General features: G+C 42.7%; 1 protein-coding gene across 4 annotated transcripts in view; it reads right to left on the bottom strand.

Annotated features, from left to right (window-relative positions):
- The window catches only part of CTNNA2 (catenin alpha 2), a 1,640,869-nt gene that overhangs the window by 13,341 nt on the left and 1,600,485 nt on the right, over positions 1-27,043 (bottom strand). For 3 of the 4 annotated variants that reach the window (XM_033952678.1, XM_033952696.1, XM_033952705.1), the window contains one exon: positions 9,845-9,931. The exons of the other annotated variant lie outside the window; for it this stretch is intronic. In XM_033952678.1, coding sequence (XP_033808569.1) covers positions 9,845-9,931 — 87 coding nt within the window. The remainder of the gene's footprint in view (positions 1-9,844; positions 9,932-27,043) is intronic. 4 annotated transcript variants of the gene reach the window in all.

The raw sequence follows: 27,043 nt of genomic DNA on the forward strand, positions 1-27,043 counted from the left end.
AAATAATATTCTCAGTTATACACCAAAAAGATCTTTGTATTCTGAGAGTTTAGCTGTACTGAAGACGTCCATGAATCCAAGACTCATTGAGACTTGAGACTTCTGTTGTGCAGGAGTTAAGTTATGGAACTCCTTGGTGGGTCAGATACGAAATTGCTGTGAAAAGGGTAGGTTCAGAAAATTATTAAAGACACAGCTATTTGTAGATGCCTTTTTTTAGGTATTTCTGCTAAAATTGATGAATTATCTATGATCTCTACTATCCTCACCATGGTATTTTCCTGAGGATTGGATGTACAGTGGTACCTCGGAATCCGAAAGCCCCAGATCTCGAATGATTTGGAATCTAAACTTTTTTTTTCTTAATTTTTGCCCCGGAATCCGAATGCTGCTTTGGAATTCGAACTGCAAGCAGTGCTCAGCCCAAAGCTTCCCCTCTGATGCTACTTCCTGTTTCCGCCTGGGAGGGAAGCTTTGGCTGAACACCACTTGCAGCTGCCATTGCCGTCCTGTAGGCAATCAGCTGGCGCCAGCGCCTCTCCTCCTCCCCGGCCCTCTTCTGCGTTAGCACCCTCTACTGGCATCTCAGGGCCCATCATCACGGCAACGTCTGCACACTTCTGGATGCCTCAAGCCACGGCCACTACGTTTAGTGTGCCGTGGCTCTAGAAAGGTTGCAGGACACAGCTGTAGAAGAAGGAGGTAGCCTAGCGGTGAGCCTAGTGGTTAGAGTCACTTCCTCAGTACCTTGAGGCTATAAGTATAATCTCAGCCTGCTCTTTGTGACTGGTACCATAGTTAGATTGTAAGCCTGCTGAATAGGAAGAATACTTATGGGTACCTGATTACTATTCAATGAATTGTAACCTGTTTGGGTGAATCTCTTCATGAAAACCCCTCCAAAAAACAGTTAATAAAACTAAAATAATAAATATCAATGTATGTAATTTATCAAGAACACATTGCAGGGCTGGAGTGAATACTTTGACAACTCTTCAGTACATTTCTTCCTCAGTAAACCCATACAATGTTTTAGCTTACCCAGGAAATATCTATTGTAAATATAATTTTTATGTTTTTTGTGTGACCAGTTTCCAAAATGTACTCATCACTTTTGGAATTCCATGGACAATTAAGAAAGGATTCTGATATGGAGCTACATTCAGAAAGGGGGAACATATAATTTCTTCTTTGAGCCCTCTAAATAGGGAATGAAAATCTTACAAAGTACCAAGTTGATGGCCATCTTGGTTTGAATGTTAGTACTTAGCTGGTTTAACCTGCCAGGAGCCATTCCTGGCCAATTAAATAGCACTGAATATTGGCTTGCTAGTGTTTTTTCCCCACCTCCCCCCAAAATTAATAGTATCAAATGATTGTGGGATGTGTACTTAATTATGAGCACTTAGGCCCAAATTCTGTAACCAGCGCCTATTTCGGAGGCGCCCAACTAGATAGGCGCCTATCTAAATTGAACAACAAGCTCAATTAAGCTTTTTAGCAGCACTGATTGAAACACAGGCGCCTATCAAGAAAGCGCGATTCTGTAACAAGGCGCCTCTAAAAATTTAAGCGGCCTTCAAAAAACTAGGCGCTATGCATGTTAGGCGTGGACATGGCTACATGTTAGGTACTTTGTTGCAGAATCACTCCGCTTAAGCGTGCTTATGCGCTCAGCTTGGCGCCTAACATTTAGTTGTGCCTGGAGCTGGCCTATTTCTTGGGCGCCTCCAAAATAGGTTCTGCTCAGCGTGATTCATTAAACAGCACCCAATTTTACTTGACTCGCGCTAAACTGTGCCTAAATAGGTGCCTAACTTTTGGGCGCTTCTTATAGAATTTGCCTTTTAGTTATGTAGGTTTTCTAAAATAGCACACATTCAGGTCTGTGTGTTGGCACTTGTATGTAAGGTTCTGAAATATTAACTTACATGTGTAACTGCCAACACATAGATGTGTTTGTTGCCTGGTTGCCTCTGTTGCTATTTCAGTCGTTGACAATTATAAAACAGTTGTTCCCTACACATGCAATACATGCATACACACGTATTCCTGCATGTATTTTAGAAAAGGTTATGAGATCTAGTTCTAAAATTTTGCTTAAATTTGACATGTATTGACCTGGACACCTCAATTCTGACTTGTCTTTATAAAGTAAGCTAAAAATAAGCACTTTAATGGCCTTCACACATAGGCAACCTGTTATTAAATTACATCTCAAATGCTCTTTCTTTGATATATATTTAAAGTAGAGGCATTCATGAATTATGATTTGTCTGTTTGATGACAGAACAAGTAGCTATTTTTAGTCGTAAACTTGTCTAATTATTTCACTCTTTGTTTAATGTTTCACAGTTTTCTAAGACTTTCTTTATTTTTAACTTTACTTTTCATTCTGCTTCAGTTTTCTTTTCTTAACTTCCTGATTGAACCACACAGGAATCAGTATATTGCTCTTATACATATTTCCCATAGGCATACACTCGCTTTATTGCAGAATCATAAAATCTCCCATTCATGTCAGTGCCTTTCATAATGAATTCAGAATTTCAAATTTAACCAGCTTGATGCACTTGTGTGAGCACATCATCTTTAACATTTTAAACATTTATTTCTCTTTTTTTTTCTCGGTCCTTGTCATTATCATTGCTTTATAAATATTCTGTGACCTGTGGGTCCTTCACAGTTCACATATTAGGTAGCAATTTTATGACTACCATTTAGGCACTACAGGCTGGATTAAGTAGATGGCACTCAGAATTTGGTGACAAAAAATGGAGTTTTGAATGGTATTTTATAAAGGGCATTCTGAGATGGGTATCCTTTATAGAACAGTATATAGTGCCAGGATACACATTCAATTTGGGGTTGAACTTAGAAAATCCCAGCACGCAAGTTGGGTACAGATCCACACTATTCTATAACACTCCACACATCTTAAGGGAATACCCCTGAACTGCACATGTCCCTTCCATTATTACACCCCTTTTGCATATCCGTGTGTTGCTATTCTATAAATGGGAATGCAAGTGTGTTTTCAGGTGGATCTGCCAACTCTTCCCTATTTTTGTGCCTTGTATCCATGTGAGGGAATAAGGGGTTCTCCCTCAGTGATGCAGCTATTATATTTTTGGACAGCAGGGGGCACTAGCATAATTGTCAGTCACCTAGAAGAAAGTAATGCAACCCTGCTGAGTCAGAGGGGCAAGACTCAGGCAGGGAGGATATTTGCCCTAACCTGGAGTGAGTCAGAAGAGGTCCTTGAAGGAGGAGTCCCCTGAAAGAGAGGTCTCTGAGGGAGAGGGATTCTCCAGATAGAGACTTCCCAGACAGAAGAAGTTTCAGAGATAGGAAACTTCCCTAGTGTAGATTGGATCAAAGCCATGGGAAGAAACAGGAGAAAAAGCTGACAGTGCGAGACTTTTGGTTCCTGGCCTACTAAGGTAATACACCACCTTTATTATATTGAAGATTGTGAAGTTTTGTGAAGCTCTGGCCCTCAAGATAGGTATACTACAGTATACTGTGTTAACCAGTGTGTGAGGCAATTTGGAATCAAGAAGGATAAATGTGATACCACTGAAGTGTGTTTTGTTCTAAAGCATAACTTCTTCCTGGTTCTCTGAATTAACAGGACCAGACCAAGGTGAAAATAAACCTTTTTTTATTCAACTGAAAAGTTCTCCTGGGTGTATGTACACAAAGCCTCTCTTGGAAAGCCTACCCAGCCTGTTAAAATCCATTAAAATGCTTTTCTGCACTGAAAATCTGACACAAAAGTAGTGCCTAACATTAGGCAACATATCTGTAATTCCCCTATATATTACTTCAGGTAGTGAACCTATTATTAATTAAGAACCGGTTACAAATAGAAAACAGAGAATGGGTTTAAATGGTCAACATTCTCAAGGAAGAAGGGTAAATAGTGGGTTCCCCAGAGGTCTATTCTTAGACCACTGCTTTTTAACATATTTATCAATATCAAAGCAGCATGTCAAAGCAGCTCCTGATTGGTGAGGCCCAACTTTAGTACAAGAAGAGGCGGTCGGAGCATACTGCAAGTGATTTCCTTCACTCTCCTGCCTCTCAAGCTGCCCTCTCATGCCTGGTCATTTGCGGTCAGAAAATACCACAAATGGCCGGGACCGTGAATTGCGGACCGCAAATTTGCAGGGGAGCACTGTATACATATCTAACAAACTTAAATAAGAATAAAAAATAAAGGAAATAAAAGGGAGATGAAAGATGAAATAAATCCCAAGAAAAATAAAACAAACTTACCTCCCTTTTATTAAACCGCAATAGCGGTTATTAGCACAGGGAGCTGCGCTGAATGCTCCATGCTGCTGCCAATGCTCATTGGAACTCTATGAGTGTCAGGAGCAGTGCAGAGCATTCAATGTGGCTCCCTGCGCTAATGACCGCTATCGCAGTTTAGTAATAGTGTGGGGAAGAGGGTCAAGTAAAAACAAGAGGAAAATCTCTCCTTATGCACCATGCTGTCATTGTATTCCTCTCGGGCTGCTCTTTCTCTTCTTTAACACAACTATGGTGGACATATTCAGAGACACAGCCTTCCCTTATCTGGGTCCACACCCCTGGAATGGACTTCCTATGCATATTTGTTCTGAACTTTCCTATGCAAAATATAACAAGCCGTTAAAATTTGTCTGTTCTTCAGGTTTTCGGGCAGACCCTTAACTGAAAGTTTATCCGTTGACTTAGTAGTAATTCTTTTCTAAATGTTAATTATTTTCTTCCCCTGTTTTATTTTATTCTGTTGTAAATTGTTCTGCTATACTGTGGCTTTGTTGGTGGAACATTAAATACCTGGAATAAATAAACTGCTATTTCTGCCTGTAAAACATTGTCTTACATCATAATACTACTTCATAATAATAATCCTGGAAAACACAATTTTACTAATGCTCTTCATGTCCTAATTCTTACTCTAGATTTGATATTTGGAATGTAGAGAATAATATAAAATGCACAGTAAACAAAGTTGACTCATTTTGGTGGTTGACCATAATCCAATATCTTCACACATTTTTCACTGGCCTAATTTTTCAGAACAAAGAATATGCAGATTGCAAAATCTTTCTTTCCTTCTTTTTAAGAAAAATGGGTAACAGAAAAGATTTTATAAATAATTGAACAAAGGCTAGCGGTTTCTATCAGAAATCTGTGAGATACATGTAAAGTAGTGATGGTGGGAATGAGATGACTGAATGCATCAGTTCCGAGAGTAAAGTACGATGAAATATAAAAAGGCTCAAAACTGGAAAGGACAAATAGGAGACTTCAATCTAGGTATACAAAAGAGTATAACTCTTAAAATATCATAATTAACCCCCTCCCCATGTTTTACTAAGTCATGGTAGATGTGTAGATGCTTCTATCATGGCCAAGCGTGCTAAATGCTCCGACGCTGCTCCGATGATCTATGAGCTTCAGAGCATTTAGCGCTCTGGGCCACAGTAGAAATCTCTACCACAGTTTAGTAAAAGGGGGTCTAAATACCTTCATAATTATTCAAAACCATTTAAATAATTATGTAACTGGATAAACTGGGCTGAAAGGTGTTTGTCAGGTTCACAATGTTTGGGAATGTGTATTTTATTTGAAACAACATGAGAAATGTCAGCAACATTACCCATGTTGTTTCAAATAGTTTTCTGAACAGACACATGGAAAACCCTGAAATTTCAAGTTCAGTTCAATTCAAACGCTTATATTCTACTACCATTCAATTTGATTTGATGCAGATTACAAAAAGACAAAACCCTTAAAGCACGGGGAAATTTCAAATGTATAAAAATTGAATTATAAATTCAGGCTCTCAATTAGACTGTCTATAACTAATTCCAATCAAATAACGGCCTAAAGCCGCGCTAGAGGCTGCGCTGCAGTAATGGCCCTGAAGCCCATAGAGATTTAAAGGGCTTCAGGGCTATTGCTGTGCGGCTTTGTAAAAGAGGCTGTAAGTTTTAAGAGTGTCACAAAAAGCTAACTAAGAATCTAGTTGTTTTATAGTAAGAGGAATACATTTTTTTTCCCAGAAAATATTCTTAACAGAAGGATAATTCAGCTTAAAACAACATGAACTTCTTGACGTGGCAAATTTTGCTGGAATCTTTAAATATGTACTTTATGGAACTATTACCACACATGCTAAAAATCAATATTGGTTCCCAAACAACCTATTTGTATCTATGGACCTCAGCGGTGCTCCTCTCTGGTCTTCAATTTTTGACTAATGAGACTCACACATCTTCATTGTCACTGACCTCATAGATCCTAACATTTGCATTTCACTGACCATCTACCACCAATACCTCTTCTTCCTGGGTTTCTTTGCCTTCTGCTCTTGGGCCCAGATTGCAGGCGTTGATTCCTTCACCTCTGGCAGGGATGACCCCACAGCCCACTATCACTTCTCTGTGTCAATCCTTCCTTGCAGATGTGGAGCTCTAGTGGACTGTATTGATGACTGGACTTAGCACCAGATTGGAATTTATTTTGCTGAATCTCCAATCTCTTAAACTTATTTGTGTATTTTAATTTTAATTTTATTATTTTTATTTCTTTTATCTTTTTATTTTTTTATTTGAATTGTACCTTTCCCTCACAATTCTTTTTATGTTATATCTTTTCTATTTTAATAATTGTTTAATCAGGTACTTTAGCTAGATTGTGAGCCTTCGGGACAGATAGGGAAGTTCTAAGTACCTGTATTTTATTGTAAACTGCTTAGATCTGTAATATGCTTAAGCGGTATATCAAATGTTAAAACATAAACATAATAATATTATACCTCCCTTTATAAGAAATAACTTCACATCACACTTATTCAAGTGGAATAATATTTGGCTTCAGCTTTATTTAAATACATTCATAACATTAATAGTCTCTTTTACAAAGCCGCGCTAGTGGCTGCTCTGCGCTAATGGCCCCGAAGCCCATATAGATTTAAAGGGCTTCAGGTTTGTTGCCGCGCGGCAGCCACTAGCACGGCTTTTTAAAAGAGGCAGAAAATCTAAAAAATTAACTCATCTAATATTATATACAGTAATTGTTGGACCCAGTCCTATGTTAATCAGTATGGAACTAGCTCACCAGACCATGTATCAAATTCCAATTATATTACACAAACATGGACCATGGTGCCTCAGGGCCACACCTTGTCTCATGGCGGTGTTGCACATGAGTTATAAACTACTATTTGAATCAATCCTATACACATAGACCACCTTATATCTGGATCCAACACTGCATCTTTGCACCCCAGACACCAGTTACAACTGGTACCTCTCCCATCCCCCCAACCATGACCCCCCTCCATTGCACACCCCACAATAACTGGCAATCAATATATAGAAAGTTAATAACCCATGACCAATAGCAAAATAAACCACCTACAAACCTACCACAGATGGGAAAGCCGGGTGGGGAACTTTATACCCCCAATTCTCTAACCCTCTGACACCCTCCAACTGCTATACTTCACACACATAAAATTTGCCTGCCATAAATCTCCCCTGATACAACCCCAAACCCCACCCGCCATCTACCACCCATTCATTTCCTCATTCTCCTTTCTCTACGACCCAGTCAAAACCTAACACATCACTCTATTCTCTTTGTAACTACCGGCTTGCTCTTTTCTCTTTTGCTTTTCTCTCTTTTCTCTCCTTCACTTCTAGCACCCTCAGTCTACCTTCTTCCCCCAACCAATATACAACCCCTGTTCTCATATCATGTAAGGTTTAGCCAATGTTATTAGCCCTTCAGCTAAGTCTGAGGACTCCATTACTTTTAAAAATTATTTTTATATCTTTCATAGCCTTTACTTAACTATCAATACTAATTTATTCACAACTTAAATAAAACATTTTTACTCCCCTTTCAGATGAAAACTCCCAGTTGGCTAGGGAGCTAATTATTTCTCATGAGCCATGTTTTACATAAAACCATTTCAAAGTGTGTCCCCTTCATTGGCCAATGCTACCATTTCAATCAGCCTACTTCTCTGATCTCAAAAATTATAGGTGTGGACATTTACATCTGCTCAAGGGCAGGTGTATATGTCTGCACCTGCAAGATATGTTCAATTTCTGTCACTTATACCAATATTTTATGAAGGCAAATATGTGCCTACATCTGTATAAGAACTTAAGTAGCTGTCTACTTGCCCTTTCAACCAGGTGCTCTATTATCAAATTACCCCTTATGAGCATAATACTATTACAGTGCTTCTATCTATAAGCAACTAGTGTAACAGTTTAAATATGCACTTATGTAATGTAATGTAATTTATTTCTTATATACCGCTACATCCGTTAGGTTCTAAGCTAACATAAGTACAAGCTCTTATCATCAGCCATAAAACTGGTATAAATTTTCACACTTTCACAATAAGGGATTTTTAATAACATAGTACATAGTTGGAAAACTGTCATTTAAACATATGTGCACACATTATGTATACCAACATTCATGTCATTTACATCCCTACTTGGTACCTAAGGGCCTGTTTTATAAAGCCGCGCTAGCGGCTGCAGCGCGGTAATGGCCCCGAAGCCCATAGAGATTTAAAGTGCTTCGGGGCTGTTGCTACGCGGCTTTGTAGAATTACCTCATATGCATAAATTATTGGGACAATTCCATAAGCCACCACCTATGCATGTCAAAGATGCTATTAATTGACAGGTGCCTATGAGGTACCACCTAAGTGCCACAATACCTAACTGCAAGAAGGTGTACACATGGGTGGAGCAAAAGTAGGTCATCAGTTACATACGTAGTTTATCCAGTACTATATATTACACACCTCATGCCAGCCATAGAGTATGAAGGAATGCCTAAACACGGCCACACCAGTGCCAACTTATCCTCATAGGGAAGTCGTCCCAAAACTTTTATCATTTTTGTTGCCCTTCTCTGTACCTGTTCTAAAAATATATAACGGAATTAGAAAAGGTACAGAGAAGGGTGACAAAAATGATAAAAGGTTTGGGACGACTTCCCTATGAGGAAAGAATAAAGCAGCTAGGGATCTTAAGTTTAGAGAAGAGACGGCTCGGGGGGATATGATAGAGGTTTATAAAATACTGAGTGGAGTGGAAAGGGTAGATGTTCACTCTTTCCAAAAATACTAGGACTAGGGGGCATGCGATGAAGCTACTAAGTAGTAGATTTACAACAAACCAGAGAAAATATTTCTTTACACACTGTAATTAAACTCTGGAATTTGTTTCCAGAGAATGTGGTGAAATCAGTTAGCTTATTGGGGTTTAAAAAAGGCTTGTATAATTTCTTAAAAGAGAAGTCCACAGGCCATTATTGAGATGGCTTGGGGAAATCTGCTGCTTCTTCCTAGGATAAGCAGCATAAAATCTGTTTTACTACTTGGGATCTACAGTAGCCAGGTATTTGGGACCTGGGTTGGCCACTGTTGGAAAAAGGATGCTGGGCTTGATGGACCTTCAGTCTGTCCCAGAATAGCAATTCTTATATTCTTATGATAATGGAATCTTGGTGCCATGATGCTGCTACTGAATTGGTGCTAAGTACACAGCATTAGGGCACCCAGACTGGACTGCCTATTTGTAGAATTGGCCCCTATATATTACATAAACAAGAATTCTATCTGTTTATAATTCTCCTAGAAACTCAAATTATAAACCAAAAGAAATTCTGAATGTAAGTGAATACCATGAAATTTAATTTTATAATTTAAGGCTCAGAACTTTCTATCAACTCTGATTAAGAATGCAAGTATCACATACGGGATGCTTTCGCTTCCTGAAAGACATGTAAATTATGTCACACTGCAACCCACCTTCATGAAATGCACAGGGCTACAGTATAACCCAGAGAATTGATCAGCTTTTAAAGACTGCCAATGATGTTCCCAGCATTCTTGTAACTGGAAAGACAATGGAAGTGAAATAAGTGTGAATATATAAGTAGAAGCATGAAAAAGGAGTGGGCTAAAGATTTAAATCCATGGTGGCTTGATGTGCTTAGGAGACAGCTTCTGCTTGATAAGGCTCATGACTTAGATAATTGTACAAAAGGATGGCTGTAAGAATCAACTTTTCTTCCATAAATTCTCTTTTTAAAAATCTTAAAAACAAATATGAATCTATTTTTCGTCACATTTCCTCATTACTATACAAACTATAATTACTATTTAAATTGGACTTCCATTAACAATTTAACATTATGCATTATGGAATAGTTTAGCTCTCTGGTTCTTGCTAACATATGAGAACCCTTCATTTTCTAAGCAGATTTCTGACTTTACGCTATAAAATGTTTGAATGGAAGGTTTGACTTTGGGCTGCTGGGGAAACACATTTTCATCCATCAGTCCATGAACATTTCAGTAAAAAGGCTGGATCATGCTCACTTTAGCCTGTGATTTATATAGTATATTCTGTTGCCTTTTAGCACCTCTCATTGTGATATGACAAGACCCCATATCAAGATGGTAAATGGCTTTAAAACAACATGACTAGCAAAAGCTCTGGAGTCTCTAATGACTGAAGCCTTCACGTGACTCTCTTTTACCCTTTTATACAACGGGTTGACATCTTGGCAGTTTTAATAGGTACCCAGGAGGCAGAACAAGAGAAAAGATTGTTGCAGTCCATCTTGCCTTTCTAAAATGCTGAGATATATAAAGAGGCAAGTATTGATAAAGCCACTCTTGCAAGCACAGACATCTTTCTGACTTATAATTAGATCCTTAGCTCAATACATACACTCTCAAAATGAGCAGTGCGTCTGTATTTTGAATTATATACTGCAATCATGTTATTACCGACAATAAAAATAAATGTGCTCAGTTTTCAACATGCCGAGAAAACAGAAAGGTTGCATGAAGATAAATAAAGACTAAAACATAATTTTTAAAAAATGCCATTAATTTGTGATAAGAATATTTATTTTTTACCAGATTGGTTAAGGGAAGTGATGTGAGATGTGGTGATTTTGTCTTTGGGAGAAGACTGTTGGTCATTCATAGGGCTCCTTTTACAAAGGCGCATTAGCGGTTTAATGCGTGTAATAGCGCACGCTAAACCGCCGGGCGCGCTAGCCGCTACCGCCTCCTCTTGATCAGATGGTAGTTTTTCGGCCAGCGCGGGGGTTAGCACGTGATGAAAAGTCGCACGCGTTAAACCCGCTAGCGCAGCTTCGTAAAAGGAGCCCATAGTTTTTCAAATGCCACACCAATTCATACTGCTATTCAGAGCCAGATTACACTACAGCATGTTGATCCTTAGACAAATGTATATTTATGGGTTCCTATTCATTTTGTATGACACACTCTTCTGCGATCTCCATTCTTGATTTCTGCCTAGACTGCCCTCCTCCCAGATCACCTCTCCTGAGTGGTTTGGGAGAAACCACCAGAGTTGGTCTTATTGTGATGGTAGCAGCAGGTCACAAATGAGTCTGGAGACTGAGCATGTGCATGCTTACAGATATAGTCTTCTTCAAAGAACCCAGAGGGGCAACAGTGGGGATAGGGGGGTAAATTTAGATACCCCAATGTTGGGCACCCAGATACTGTTATAGAATACTAGCTTAATCTGGCATCATTGTGCTTTATATTTGCACACCTGAACTTATATCAGCAATAGACCTGGCCTAACTTCTAGCATGCATAGCTTACAGTTCTCTATAAGCTACTTGCATGAATGTCAAAAAGGCACAAAGCTTATTGTATTTATACATTGTGTTACTGATGGCCACTCTTACAGAATAATGCTTAGTCACCTTGTTGGCACTTATGTGTTTAAGTATGCACGTACCTGTGAAAGTGCCAGTACTCTATACCTTTATACACTCTAGCAGCATGTAAATGTGGGTATGCAATTACAGAATTGTCCTTTAGGTAGGACTATGCATTGAATTATTCCACAGTCACAATGTGCTGCAATATGCAAGTGAGGAAGCCAGAATGAAGCAGTGACGGCAATAATAGTATTAAGCAGGATATAGGGGGTGGTCCATACCCCATAATACCCCATACCCAATAATGTATGAGACATCTCTTGTCTGATATTCTTGAAGAAAAACACTAATATATATGATTATATATAATATTAGTCTTTAAGCCCGTTACATTAACGGGTGCTAGAATAGATGTCTGTCTGTGTTTCTTTATCTCTCTCTCCTTGGCCGCTGTCTGTATCCTTCTGTCTCCCCCTCCCCCCCCGAGCAAAGCTGTCTGCCCCCAGCACCCACCTCCCCCCCAAATGTCTCTCCATGGCCCTCTTCTGACTTCCCACCCCAGAGCAAAGCTGTTGGCCCCAGCACACCTCCCCCCAAAGCAGCCCCCTTTCCCTATCTCTCCATGGCCCCTTCTGTCTCCCCCCAGCACACCCCTCCCCCGAAAGCAGCCCCCTTTCCCTCTCCCTGTCTCTCCATGGCCCCTTCTGTCTTCCCCCCCAGAGCAAAGCTGTTTGCCCCAAACACACCACTCCCCCTAAAGCAGCCCCCTTTCCCTCTCCCGCTGACTCTCTCTCTGGCCCCCTTTCTCTGTCTGTCTTTCTGTTCCTCTCCCTGCCCCTGTGTCTTTCTTTCTTTCTTTCTGTCTCCCTCCCGCTGTCTGTCTGTCATTTTTCCCCATTTCCCTGTGCAGCAGCATTTCCATCCCACTTCCCTATGCAGCAGCAACAGCATTTCCCTCCTATCCCCCCCTTTCCTGTGCAGAAACAGTAGCAGCATTTTCCCCCACCCCCCTTTCCCTTCTCTTACCTTCTCTTCCCTGCTCCGTTCGGCCCCTCCCCCTTCTTTTACTGCCGTTGTCCTGCTCTATCCGGCCTGCTCCTGACCCTCCCACTGCCGACAAACCTCGGGGCTCCAGCCGCGTAGGCAGCACTTTAAACACGCTGCTTCGCGGCCTTCTACTGCCGATTTCCTCTGCCGCGTCTGTCTCCGATGATGTCATCAGAGACGCAGCAGAGGAAATCGGCAGTAGAAGGGTGCGAAGCAGCGTGTTTATAGTGCTGCCTACGCCGCTGGAGCCGGGAGGTTTGTGGAGGGTCAACGGCCGGAGCGGGGCTGCTGTCCACCACTCGGTTGCTGCCACTGGTGCTGCCTACGCTGCTGGAGCCGGGAAGTTAGGAGAGAGAGAGAGCACAGTCGCGCGCCTCCAGCCCCCGCATGCGCCATGAGGTTTAGAATGTTGCCACAGAAGCACACCTCAGGGCACCAGCGCTCACGAATTTTCAAGAGCGCATGCGCCTCTAGCATTTTATTATTATTGATGATTATATATTATAATATATTATATATTATATATAATATTTAATATTATATATGATTATATTATATATTATATATAATATATATATATATATATATATTATATATATGATTATATATAATAAAAGATAAAGCTGAATGATTTAGAAATGCTTTAGAGTTACAGTAAAAAAAAAAAATATTGCTTGGTTAGCATTACTGGCAAGCTGTTACTGTAAAGTTTTTAAATATATGTTTTGTTCCAGCTGCTACTTCCTGTAAGGTTGGGTAATACATGGGCCCTAAAAAAAGGGAACATGTCACTGATTCCTAAGCTAACACATTGTTATAAGATGTCGTGCATGTGAAAGACCGGAGGGCTAGGGCTTCGATAGGAAGGCAGGACTTAAATGGGAAGCCAAGGTGGCAATGGAGCCCCTTCTGATGATTCTGACAGGTCGTGACCTGTTTGGGCCGCCGCGGGAGCGGACTGCTGGGCAGGATGGACCTGTGGTCTGACCCGGCGGAGGCACTGCTTATGTTCTTATGTTCTTATGTCCAATGAATTGAAAAAAATAAATGATCTCAGCAGGTCTAAATGTACCGTATTTTCGCGGATATAACGCGCACCATTGTAAAACGCGCACAGGGGTATAGCGCGCAGAAATCACGATGATATGTACAAAAACTTTTCTATACCGCGCTCAGGCATATAACGCGCATGCTGCCCGACTCTCCTCTGGCCACCCCGACTCTCCTTTCGCCCTCCCCGACTCTCATCTGGTTGCCCCGACTCACCCTGACTTTCGGTGCACTGCCCCGACTCTCCTCTGGTTGCCCCGACTCACCGTTCACCCGCCCTGACTTTCGGTGCACTGCCCCGCCTCTCCGTGCCTGTCCCCCTTGAAGTCCTGTCCCCCCTTGAAGGTCTGCCTGTCCCCCCTTGAAGGTCTGCCTGTCCCCCCTTGAAGTCCTGTCCCCATCCTGAAAGCCTGATGGCCCCCCTCGACGTCCGATTCTTCTCCCCCCTCGGCAGGACCACTCGCACCCCCACCCCGAAGGACCGCCGACTCCCCGACAATATTGGGCCAGGAGGGAGCCCAAATCCTCCTGGCCACGGCGACCCCCTAACCCCACCCCGCACTACATTACGGGCAGGAGGGATCCCAGGCACTCCTGCCCTCGACGCAAACCCCCTCCCCCCAACGACCGCCCCCCCCCAAGAACCTCCGCCCGTCCCCCAGCCGACCCGCGACCCCCCTGGCCGACCCCCACGACACCCCCACCCGCCTTCCCCGTACTTTGTGTAGTTGGGCCAGAAGGGAGCCCAAACCCTCCTGGCCACGGCGACCCCCTAACCCCACCCCGCACTACATTACGGGCAGGAGGGATCCCAGGCCCTCCTGCCCTCGACGCAAACCCCCCTCCCTCCAACGACCGCCCCCCCCCAAGAACCTCCGACCGACCCGCGACCCCCCTGGCCGACCCCCCCACCCCCCTTCCCCGTACCTTTGGAAGTTGGCCGGACAGACGGGAGCCAAACCCGCCTGTCCGGCAGGCAGCCAACGAAGGAATGAGGCCGGATTGGCCCATCCGTCCTAAAGCTCCGCCTACTGGTGGGGCCTAAGGCGCGTGGGCCAATCAGAATAGGCCCTGGAGCCTTAGGTCCCACCTGGGGGCGCGGCCTGAGGCACATGGGCCAAACCCGACCATGTGTCTCAGGCCGCGCCCCCAGGTGGGACCTAAGGCTCCAGGGCCTATTCTGATTGGCCCACGCGCCTTAGGCCCCACCAGTAGGCGGAGCTTTAGGACGGATGGGCCAATCCGGCCTCATTCCTTCGTTGGCTGCCTGCCGGACAGGCGGGTTTGGCTCCCGTCTGTCCGGCCAACTTCCAAAGGTACGGGGAAGGGGGGTGGGGGGGTCTGCCAGGGGGGCCGCGGGTCGGTCGGAGGTTCTTGGGGGGGGGGGGTCGTTGGAGGGAGGGGGGTTTGCGTCGAGGGCAGGAGGGCCTGGGATCCCTCCTGCCCGTAATGTAGTGCGGGGTGGGGTTAGGGGGTCGCCGTGGCCAGGAGGGTTTGGGCTCCCTTCTGGCCCAACTACACAAAGTACGGGGAAGGCGGGTGGGGGTGTCGTGGGGGTCGGCCAGGGGGGTCGCGGGTCGGCTGGGGGACGGGCGGAGGTTCTGGGGGGGGGCGGTCGTTGGGGGGAGGGGGTTTGCGTCGAGGGCAGGAGGGCCTTGGATCCCTCCTGCCCGTAATGTAGTGCGGGGTGGGGTTAGGGGGTCGCCGTGGCCAGGAGGGTTTGGGCTCCCTCCTGGCCCGATATTGTTGGGGAGTCGGCGGTCCTTCGGGGTGAGGGTGCGAGTGGTCCTGCCGGGGGGGGGATGTATCGGACGTCGGGGAGTCGGCCGGGCAAGAGGGCTTGGGCTCCCTCTTGCTCCGATCGTGGATGCGGGTGCGGGTGGGAGCGCGTGCGAGCGGTCGTTCGGGGTGGGGGTGCGAGCGGTCCTGCTGGGGGGGTGAATCGGGCGTCGGGCGGGGTGGGAACTATGTTTAAAAACTTTTGTATACCGCGCTCAGGCATATAACGCGCGAGGGGTATGCGCGGTACGTAAAATCACGTATAACGCGCGCGTTATATCCGCGAAAATACGGTAAATGCTGACAGTAGTGAAACAAATAGCACGTGATTTATAAGTCATTATCAAGTTGCTAATGTTAGGGAAATTACTAATGATAAGAAATCACATGACCAATGAACCATATATGAACCTAGTGGCAAAATACAGCCATATGCAATTTATCATTGGATTTTAAACAATTGTATTATAATTGGAAGCTGTACTAACTTATGTATGAATAATAAGGAAAAAGACTTGGGAGTTCTGATTGACAAGCCGATGAAGCCATACGCACAAAGTGCGGTGGCGGCGAAAAAGGCGAACAGAATGCTAGGAATGATAAAGAAGGGGATCACGAACAGATCGGAGAAGGTTATCATGCCACTTTACCGGGCCATGGTGCACCCTCACCTGGAGTACTGCGTCCAGCACTAGTCACTGTACATGAAGAAGGATACAGTACTACTCGAAAGGGTCCAGAGAAGAGCGACTAAGATGGTTAAGGGGTTGGAGTAGTTGCCGTACAGCGAAATATTATTGAAACTGGGCCTCTTCTCCCTCGACTAGAGGAGATTGAGAGGGGACATGATCAAAACATTCAAAGTACTGAAGGGAATAGACTTAGTAGATAAGGGCAGGTTGTTCACCCTTTCCAAGGTAGGGAGAACGAGAAGGCACCCTCTAAAACTGAAAGGGGATAGATTCCATATAAACATAAGGAAGTTCTTCTTCACCCAGAGAGTGGTAGAAAGCTAGAATGCTCTTTTGCAGTCTGTAATAGGGAAAAACACCCTCCAGACAAAGTTAGAGAAGTTCCTGCTGAACCAGAACATACGCAGGTAGGGCTAGTCTCAGTTAGGGCGCTGGTCTTTGACCAGAGGCCCGCCATGTGAGCGGACTGCTGGGCACGATGGACCATGGGTCTTATCCAGCAGCGGCAATTCTTATGTTCTTATGTTCTTTTTTATAATATAATTTGAATTTTTATTAATTTTAACATTTGACAATTTTATAATTTCAAATGAAGAAAAATACAATGTAATCACCATAAGCCATAGGATCAAAATATAGGAATTTAAACAAGATATTACAAAGTATAGTTAGTCCACAATTTAAATAAAGGCGGAGCTGGTGATAAGCTGAAATTTAAAATAAATAGGCAAATTGCAAAAAGGAAAATAAGAATGCAGTCTGATTTCTCTTAAACTATTCTTTCTTTCTTTCTTTCTGAGCTCTAAGAGCCTGCATTACTCATGGTTAATCAAGAATTGCTTTTAGAAGATATAAATTTAGATAACTGCTGTGGATCATAGAAGACATACCTGTCCTCCTTATAAACCAAAACACATTTACAAGGGAATCGTAGAACAAAAATTGCCCCCATCTGAATGACCTGTGGTCTCAAAATAAGAAATTGTTTTCATCTTTTCTGGGTATAACAAGATACATCTGGAAGCATTCTGATAGTGTAGTCAAAAATGGAACATCTTTATATTTAAAAAACAACTTTAACATCCATTCTCTATCAGAATCAATGGCAAATTGTACTAACAATGTTGCAGAAGCCTGACCCTCCGTCTCCCGACTTCTCATGGAAATTAGTTAAGTCTAGACTATCAGCAGATAAATTCTGCTGGTTTGGACTTTGAGACTTAACTCTATTTGAAAGGTAATATAGCTTAGAGAGAGGTGGATAAGAGGTTTCTGGCACCTTCAAAATCTCATTCATGTATCTTTTAAACATAACTAAAGCAGTTATTGGATAAACTTTGAGAAAATTAATGATCCGCAGATTACATCTCCTGATGGAATTTTCCAACATTTCTTGTTTGAAATGTAGACTCGCACTGTCTTTAACCCAAGTTAAAGCTTGCACTTCCAAAGATTTCGTCCGGACTTCCAAATCATCAGTCTTATTTTCCAAAGTAGTCACTTTATTCTTAAGTTCTAAATTCTCTGAAAGTATTTTATTACACTGTGTAGAAAGTTGCTGTATTAGCTTCTCCAGAAAGACTTGCAAATTAGTAATAGCATTCCAAATTGATTACCTCAGGTCTATGTAGGGGCAAAAACTCAGTTCCAGTAACCCCTGTAGCCATCAAAGTACCTGTATCCAGAGTTACTACCGTAGGAACTTCATGAGCTGGCTGTACTCCCTCCATCGAGCGCTGCGATGATGAAACAGACAGCTTCTCCTGCCTCAAACCAGAGCCGGTACTTCCGCTCTGCACAACTGGCAGGAAAATGTCCCGGGCCGATGCCTCTTTCGCTGCCTCGGGGCGGGTCGGTGGAGTGCGCTCATCCGGGGACAGAGTGGCGCCCTCGAAGGAGAATTCCTACGCTTCAGCCTGTGCTCATTCTCCAGCCAAGGAAGTCCCCGAGCCTCGCTCGACGAAGACGTCATGCAGGAACACCCGGAGCTTCGATTTTCTTTTAACCATCAGGTAAGGAATGAAAAACTATTAGATCCTCCACGACGGCGTCTCCCCAAACGCCTCAAACCGCCATCTTGGTCAAGCTCTGCCCCCCCTGTTCTTATGTTCTTATGATGTCATGAAGCTAATAAAATGGGTCATCACCCATGGCTCAGGAAGATTCTTGGTTGGAACTCTGCCAATTAGCAGATTTCCAAGCTCTCCCAAGGCCTTGATGTTTAAACTATTATTTGTGTCTGATTGTTATTTTTTTGGTCTCCCTCTGAGATGGAAGAAAGAGCTGGGGCAGGGGGAGGAAGTTTGTCCATGTAGTTTTTCAAAGCAGTCAGTAGCAACAAAGAGTGTAATGTAGTGGTCCCAGATGGGATAAGTTAAACAGCAGAGCCTCAAACTGGAGAAAGCATGGTTTATTAAAGTACCTACCATGCCTTACAGAGGTCAGACTGTCTCTTCTGTGCAAGTGATCTGGTGCTGAAATAAAGTCACTTGCACAGAGGAGAGAGTCTGACCTTTGAATACTGCTGAACTGCTAGCCGATAGGAATGCTGCTGCTATGCTTGAAAACTTACACACTTTTTGGTTTAAGGATTACAGTTTACTTTATGGGGAAAACTGTTCCTAGATTCCCCTTTAGCCCTACCCCTTACACAGCCAGGTAAGGTGAAATGTGGCCATGCCGAGTGTTTTTAAATAAATTGTGCTTTGCAATTATTTGTTGGTCTGCTTCTTCTTGTCTTTTGCTGCAAGTATTTGTAGACCACTGCCTCTTCTAAGAGTCTGGCTTCTGCAAGGCACACTTAATTTTGATGACTTCACATTGTTTCATTTTAGGAAGCTATTATAACTATGACTCCTGATGTAGGCAATCAGCTGAAACATGAGCCATGTCAGGTCTTTTAATAAACTTCACTTTCTCTAGTTTCACTTCTGTTTTACTTATCCCATATGCACTAAATTCTTCTCTCTGCAATATGTAAGAGCAGCCACTGCATCTTCCCTGGGCTGCTTTATGTGTGTGAGGAGAGTGAAGGTGGAGACAGTTGAAGAGGGAGTGGAGAACTGTGTATGGGGAGGAGAAGGAAGGCAGACAGTTAATAAGGAAAGATGTAAAATGTTTGGAGTTGTATACTGTAGATAGAAAGAGAGGAGCGGTGCATGTTATATTTTTTCATGCATGCTGTCTTCTTGCAGTAGTAGGTGTGGAGGGCCCTTAGGCCCCTCCTACTGCATCCTATGATGCATTGGGAGGGGAAGCCCATAATTTTGAAGAGGTGGACCTATCGGTGGGAGGGAATGGGCTTCTCTACTTCTAATTTTTCATCGGACTGTACGGGGGTGTCAGGTGATGTTGGGGAGGGTATCAGGTGATGTTGGGAGTGTCAGGGGACATTGGGGGAGGGGTGTAGGGCTCTGAAGACAGCAGTTCTCTATGGAGGGAGGCTTGGGGAGATCAGTGGGTGTGAGGGAGGGAGAGAGATAGAGAGGAATCACTGTTCTCCCTGCTGGTTCAGCTGATCCTGGCAGGAAAATTCCTAAACAGCTGAGCCGGCAGGATTCTACTAAACCAGCTCAGTTGATTGGGATTCCCCTACTGCAATTAGCTGATGGGAAGCCATTATGACAGGATATAACAATTGAAAAGTACTGGGGGGGAGTTGGGTGGTGAGAAGGGGGTCAGTGACCACTGGGGGAGAAAGGAGGGGGGCCAAGCCTTAAACCCTCCAGTGGTCACCTTTTCAGTTTGGACACCTTTTTAGTATTTAGACTCTTTTAAAACAAGTCTAGCTCTACTCGAGAGGGTTCAGAGGAGGATAAAAGGGATGGAAAACCTTTCATACGCTGAGAGATTGGAGAAACTGGGTCTCTTTTCCCTGGAGAAGAGGAGACTTAGAGGGGATATGATAAAGACTTATAAGATCATGAAGGGCATAGAGAAAGTAGAGAGGGACAGATTCTTCAAACTTTTGAATAATAAAAGAACAAGAGGGCATTCAGAAAAGTTGAAAGGGGACAGATTCAAAACGAATGCTAGGAAGTTCTTCTTTACCCAACGTGTGGTAGACACCTGGAATGTGCTTCCAGAGAGCGTAATAGGGCAGAATACAGTACTAGGGTTCAAGAAAGGATTGGACAAATTCCTGCTGGAAAAGGGGATAGAGGGGTATAGATAGAGGATTACTGCACAAGTCCTGGACCTGTTGGGCCACTGCGTGAGCGGACTACTGGGCACAATGGACCTCAGGTCTGACCCAGCAGAGGCATTGCTTATGTTCTTAAAAAGCCCTGAACATTTCATTACAGGTTTGATTAATCCCGCTGAATGTCCAAGTGCTAACTAAACCTGCCCAAAACATGTCTCTAACACACACCCATCAGATTTAGATGCACTGGAGACAAAACAACCAGAAAGACATCTAAAAAGTCAGTTTTGAGAATGCCCACTTAAATGTTTGACTAGTAAGACGTCCAAATGGCAGTTTATGCTTTCTTTTGGACATCTGTCTTTTTTGAAAATGAGCCTAATTAGACATATAAACATACATATTATTAATTTAAATATAATATGATTCACTTAAATCACAATCAAAATGGAAAATAGCTACTGTTGTATAGTCAATCAAATCATATACTTTTTTGTCTTATCAATATCACATCAAGGACTACCCATAGATATTGTTTTTATTTGTATGGACCTTCAGACCGCCACCGGGCCACACACTCCCGGTTGCTGAAAACTCTTTGTCGGTCCAACCTTTATTAATTATTCATAAGAACTCATTTTCTATTTTTTCTATTATTTTTGTAAAATTTCCTATAATTTGAAACTAAAGGAACATCACTTAGCTTATAGTGATCTCTTCCTAGATTCACCTCTCCCGACATGCATGTTTCATAGCGAAACTTTTCTTCAGGGTTGAGGGAAATATTTGAGGGAGCTAATTCGGGCTTGTGTGATATGATATTGATAAGACAAAAAAGTATATGATTTGATTCACTTAAATCACAAACATTAAAATTGATTCCTACTTGGGTGGTCTTTGCAGATTTAAGGGAATGTCAATTTTGTATATTACATCGAGCATATATCTCATATCAGCTCTGTTTAATGAGAGGAGCCCCATTGGACATTTGTGGTCGGTGCACTGGGGCATCAAATACCTTTAAACATGCCCTGTGGCATTGTCCTAAAATAACCAATTTTCGGAAGGCTGTTCTAGGTTATTTAAGTGATATTTTACAGCAATTCTCACATTTCACCTTGGTGGGGTACTTTTAGGTCAGGTAGCAGCTCTGCAGGTTAAGGGGAAAGGTGCCCAGTGTTGGGTCTTGAAGGCCTGTCTCTTGGGTAAGAAATGTATTCTTCAATTTTGGATGTAGGATGTGGCCCATCTTTTTGGCACTGGAGAAATCGCTTACATGAACTGCTGCTTTTTGAATTTAGGGCTTTGACTTTCACTTTTAAATGCTCTAAACAATTTTATTCTATTTGGGGTCCTTATATTCATAGGCTGCCACCACGTACAGGCAGTTATTTTCTTAATAAGCTTGGAGATTTTGCTACACATTCCACCAGTTCTTAATCTTAAGTTTTTGGTTGGTTTTTTGTTTTGTTTTTTTTCTCTCTCTCTCTTCCCACTACACCTAGGACTTGACAGACGCTGTAGGTTGAGGGTAATGAGGGTGGGAGAGAAGGGGCCGGGGATGGGAGAGGAGGTTAGGGGGGAATGAGAAGTGAGGGGGTTGGTAGTTTTTTTTGCTAACGGTTGTGTCAAGGGGCGTTCTGGAAGGGTTTGGTGAGGGGTTTTGGGGGGGCTGGTAGGCACTGCATTTGATATTGTAAAACTTGATGATAATAGCCTTACTAACCTTGTTTTGTTGTTCCTATGTTGAGATGCCATTTGTGTGCTATTGGTTAAGTTCTCTGCTTGTAATTGTATTATCAATAAAAAAAATTGTTTGAAGCTAAAATAGTCTAAAATTGTAAATAAAAACTTAAAGCAACTTAAAACAGATCTGATATACAATGAAAACAAGTTCATCCAGTCTTAAAGTTGGGCAAATCCAAAAAAATTCAGGAAGTTGGGAGATTGGTAGCAACTACTGTATATAGCTAGTTTAAAAAAAAATGTTTCAAGAAAACCAAACAAATATGTTACTGAAAAAAAAAGGTTTGTGACCTGCCTCCACCACCACCACACACCAGGATGACCTGCATTTTAGCACTATTCTATAATGGGGCACCTGGAAAAACTTGGTATATGCCTATTTCCATTATAAAATACTAGCGTAACAGAAGCCCAATGCTCAAAAGCTTACTGTGCCAGTAAGACTGGTTGTAGTCAGTCTAGTGTGTGAGTTATGTCAGCTTTCGATGCACAAAAGGTTTCTCAGTAGCTTTTAGTGATTGTGGTAGCAGCTAGAGAATGACACGGGGAAAAAATTTATCACCGTTTCTGCCCTGTCCTCGTGAGCTCATCCCCGTCCTTACCCCATCCCCCCGTCCCTGCCCCATCCCTGCAAGCTTGGTCCCCGTCCCTGCCCCATCCGCACCAGTTCAGTCCCCGTCCTGCAAATTGTCAGATCCCATCTGCACAAGCCTCGAATAGTTATGATTTTATACTGAACTATTTTTTATTAAAGTATAAAAAGAGACAATATTCTGTATAATTGTCATTTTATAAACACAAATAATACAGAGCAAGGATCAACAAAACCCCTGTCTCCCCTCCCTTTCACAAATATCCCCTCCACTATTGTGAAAACTGAACAAACCAAATTACTACAGAATACTTCAGTCACACATGGCAGGAATAGTGTTAGGGGAGTGCAACTAGGGCAACTGTCCCCTGGTCAGAGAGCGAGCCCTATGCCAGCTGGAAGCTAAAGAAGCACATCCTGGGCTTTGCAGTCCCCAATTATGTCTAATACCAGCTCTAGCAGGATACATATTTCAAATCTGAAATATTCTAATCACAAAATATAAAATTAATTAATTTTTTTCTACTTTTTGTTTTCTTCAAATCACATTGGTCTCAGGCTTTGGTTTTGGGTTCCTTCCGTCTTCATCGTGGCATGGCTGGCTCCTGAAGGTAAAATAGGCACAAGAGGAGCTGGGGAGGAGATGCCAAGTCGGACACAGGCGCAATTTGTTTTACCACAGGAGCAAGACTTTTCACCACTCCCACGGGGCAGTAAAAGGTCTTGTCCCTGTTCCCGTGGGGCAATGAAAGGTGTTGTCCTCATTCCTGCGGTAAACCAGTTGCAAATGTCTCCATTCCTGCGGATTTACTGCGGTGACCACAGTAAATTCATTCTCTAGTAACAGCGAGAATCCTAAGCAAATGTGTTTACAAGTAGCTCATAAGTATTAGCAAACATGCACATAGGGCACATACACATATATGTTGATATTTCAGAACAATAGGAAACCAGTAACCAAAATAGGAGACGATTACCTCTGCACAGCTAGCCACAAGGTCCAATAGAAGAGATCAGAGTGTGCCTGGTCTTCAAAACCCACTTTATTAGCAACCAAACATAAAAACAATGCTATATGTCTTTATGATTGATAAAACTGATATGTGCATCATTTTTATGTTTGATTGCTAATAAAGTGGGTTTTGAAGACCAGGCACACTCTGCTCTCTTCTATTGGATCATTTGGTATTTTAGAACATAAATGTATGTGTTTATATCATTTAATTATGAAGCATACACATGAATTTATTCCAAAGCTGTCAACAGAGCCAAGGTATAAATTCCAACATTTATGTTGGAAGACATACACATGTATTCCTTTTCTGAAATGGGGAACACGTGTATCTTTTCACCCTTAGAAAATCAAAAGAACTATTCTATTGTATATATAAATCAGTAAGAACATCAAAAAGCAATATAGAGTAAAGGAAACAGCAGTATAACATGAAAAAAATGTGGAGAAAAAAGAGACCTCAGAAAAGCACATGCCTGCACTTTCAGCATCGGAACGTCATGCACATGGGGCTAATCTCTATCACTGGTCTCAAAATTGAAACTTCAAAATTCAATTTTCACCAGCAGGCAACATGTTTCCCATAAACATAGGAGTACTTCAGGACTAAAAAACAAAATTTCATAGATAAGAATATGCAATGTGGTTCGAATAACAGAATAATTGTCATGCATTCACCAAATCTTTCAGACTCGACAGCAGCCCTATTTCACAAATAGCTGTCTCAAAGGTACTGCCTGACAAACCATTCAATGATCAAAACTCAAAAGTAAAAAGTAATAAATGTCCCACATAAAGCTCACCAGCAGCGTGCAACTACCGTCAGGTGTGCAGCATGTTAAATACCCTCCTACACTGTTCGATACTTCGTGCTTCATCAAAGTGCTTTCGCATTACTACTACTACCATTAAACTAAACTAAACTAAACCTTGGGTTTATATACCGCACCATCTCCACGAATGCGGAGCTCGGCACGGTTTACAGGAAGAAAGATGAGAGAGGAACTACAGTGGAGAGATTAAAGAGTTAGGTGTAAAGGGGGAAGATGAGAGGCCTAAGAGGGGGGAAGTGTTACAGTTTTGAGAATAGCCAGGTGTTTAGGTGTTTGCGGAAGAGTTGGAGGGAGCTTGAGGTTCGGAGAGGGGAGGTGAGGTTATTCCAGATCTCAGTGATTCTAAAGGGGAGGGATGACCCAAGTTTGCCTACATGGGAAATACCTTTTATGGAAGTGAAGGATAGTTTAAAAATTTGGGAGGATCTGGAGGAAGTAGGGGTTGGGGAGTTCCAGGATAGAGGGATAACGGCAGGAAGGATGCCATGTAGGATCTTGTAGGCCAGACACGCACATTTGAAGTGGATCCTGGGGATTACTGGGAGCCAATGGAGCTTAGACAGGAGTGGTGAGACGCGATCAAATTTGCTTTTCACGAAAACAAGCTTAGCTGCGGCGTTCTGAATCCGCTGAAGTCTGTGGAGGCTTTTCTTGGTTAGGCTGAGGTAGATAGAATTGCAATAATCCAATCTGGAGAGGATGATGGATTGTACTAGGACTGCGAAGTGTTTTTGGTGAAAATAGGGTCTGACTTTCCTTAGCATGTGAAGGCTGAAGAAGCATTTCTTCACCAGGGATTGGAGATGTTCGTTGAAGGATAGAGAAGAGTCTAAGGTGACACCCAGAACTTTGCTTGAGAACTCGAGCTGTAATGGGGGGCCGGTGGACAATGGGATGGAGGAAGGTAGATGGTCTAATTTTTGTCCGAGCCAAAGGAGTTTTGTTTTGGACTCGTTTAGTTTCATATGCATTGTGAATGCCCAGGATTGGAGGTTCTTTATGCATGAGGATATGTTCGTGGAGAGGTTAGTGAGGTTCGAGTCGGTCTCAAGGAGGACGAGGATGTCATCAGCATAAGTGTAAAGAGTTTCAAGGGGGGATAGTTGGAGTAGTTTCAGGGAGGACATGTAAATGTTAAAGAGGATTGGGGAGAGGGGTGAGCCTTGTGGGACACCACAAGTCGGGGTCCAGGGGGAGGATGAGGTGCCGCTCATGTTAACCATGTAAGAACGGGAGCGCAAGAATTTGGAGAACCAATCAAGAACTATGGAGCTAATGCCTATTTCGGAGAGTTGGAAAATTAGAATGTCGTGGTGGACAACGTCAAAAGCTGCGGAGAGGTCGAATTGTAGAAGGACAGCAAACCATTAATTATTTCTACATTGCTACCAGACGTACGCAACGCTGTACAGAGTCACAAAGAAGAAAACAGTCCCTGCTCGAAAAAATTTACAATCTAAACAGCCAAGACAGATAAACAGGATGTCATGGATACAGTTAAGGGGAACAGTTAATCAGCTGGCTGGGATGGTGGGCAGAGGAGTAGGTTTAAGGATTAAATGCTATTTCAAAAGGGTGGGTTTTCAGTCTGCTTTTAAACAAGGTAAGGTAAGGGGCTTGATGGACAAACTAATTTATTCCAGGCATGGGGGCAGCTAGATGAAAGGAATAAAGTCTAGAATTGGCAGTGGAGGAGAAGGATACAGCTAAGAGCAACTTATCTTTGGGAGTTCAACTTATCTCTGGGAGTACAGCTAAGAGCAATGGAGTTCTCTGGGAGATGCATAAGGAGAGAGAGGAAAGGAGAGATATTGGGGAGCAGCCGAATGAACACACTTGTAGGTCAGCAATAGGAGCTTGAACTGTAAGTGATGGTGGATATGTCTAATGCTCCACCGACGTCCAATATAGTAACAACATTGATATACATAGTGTTCCATATAGTGGAGACATCAATAACCATGGAAGAAATCCAAAACTTGTTTCCAATTCATCATAAAAGCTATTCTTAAAATCAAATAACAAAAATAAAAATCTTTTGGTATACAAAAATATGCTTACATTCCAAAATGACATCATTATGCAAAATGTGATGACATCATCAAACAAAGAGCCTCAATAAAATATTTTTTTTACAAGGCATTTAATTCCAGACCCTGAGGAAAAACAGTGTTTCAATCAAAAATCCATTTCTGTTCCATCTGCCATAGAGATCTCTGTATGTTTCTTCTCCGAAATGAGGATGGAATGTGATCAAGAATCCAACAACGAAAGTTCATAAACTTATGGTGGGCAATCATACAGTGAGATATTAGTTGAGATGGGTTCATAGTCAATTGCATGCAAGACATATGCGTGAAGTCAAATTGGCGCAGACATTTGAGCGCAGGACAAGCACAG

Source organism: Geotrypetes seraphini, chromosome 1 (genome assembly GCF_902459505.1).
Source record: "Geotrypetes seraphini chromosome 1, aGeoSer1.1, whole genome shotgun sequence".
In the NCBI taxonomy this organism is placed as follows: domain Eukaryota; kingdom Metazoa; phylum Chordata; class Amphibia; order Gymnophiona; family Dermophiidae; genus Geotrypetes; species Geotrypetes seraphini.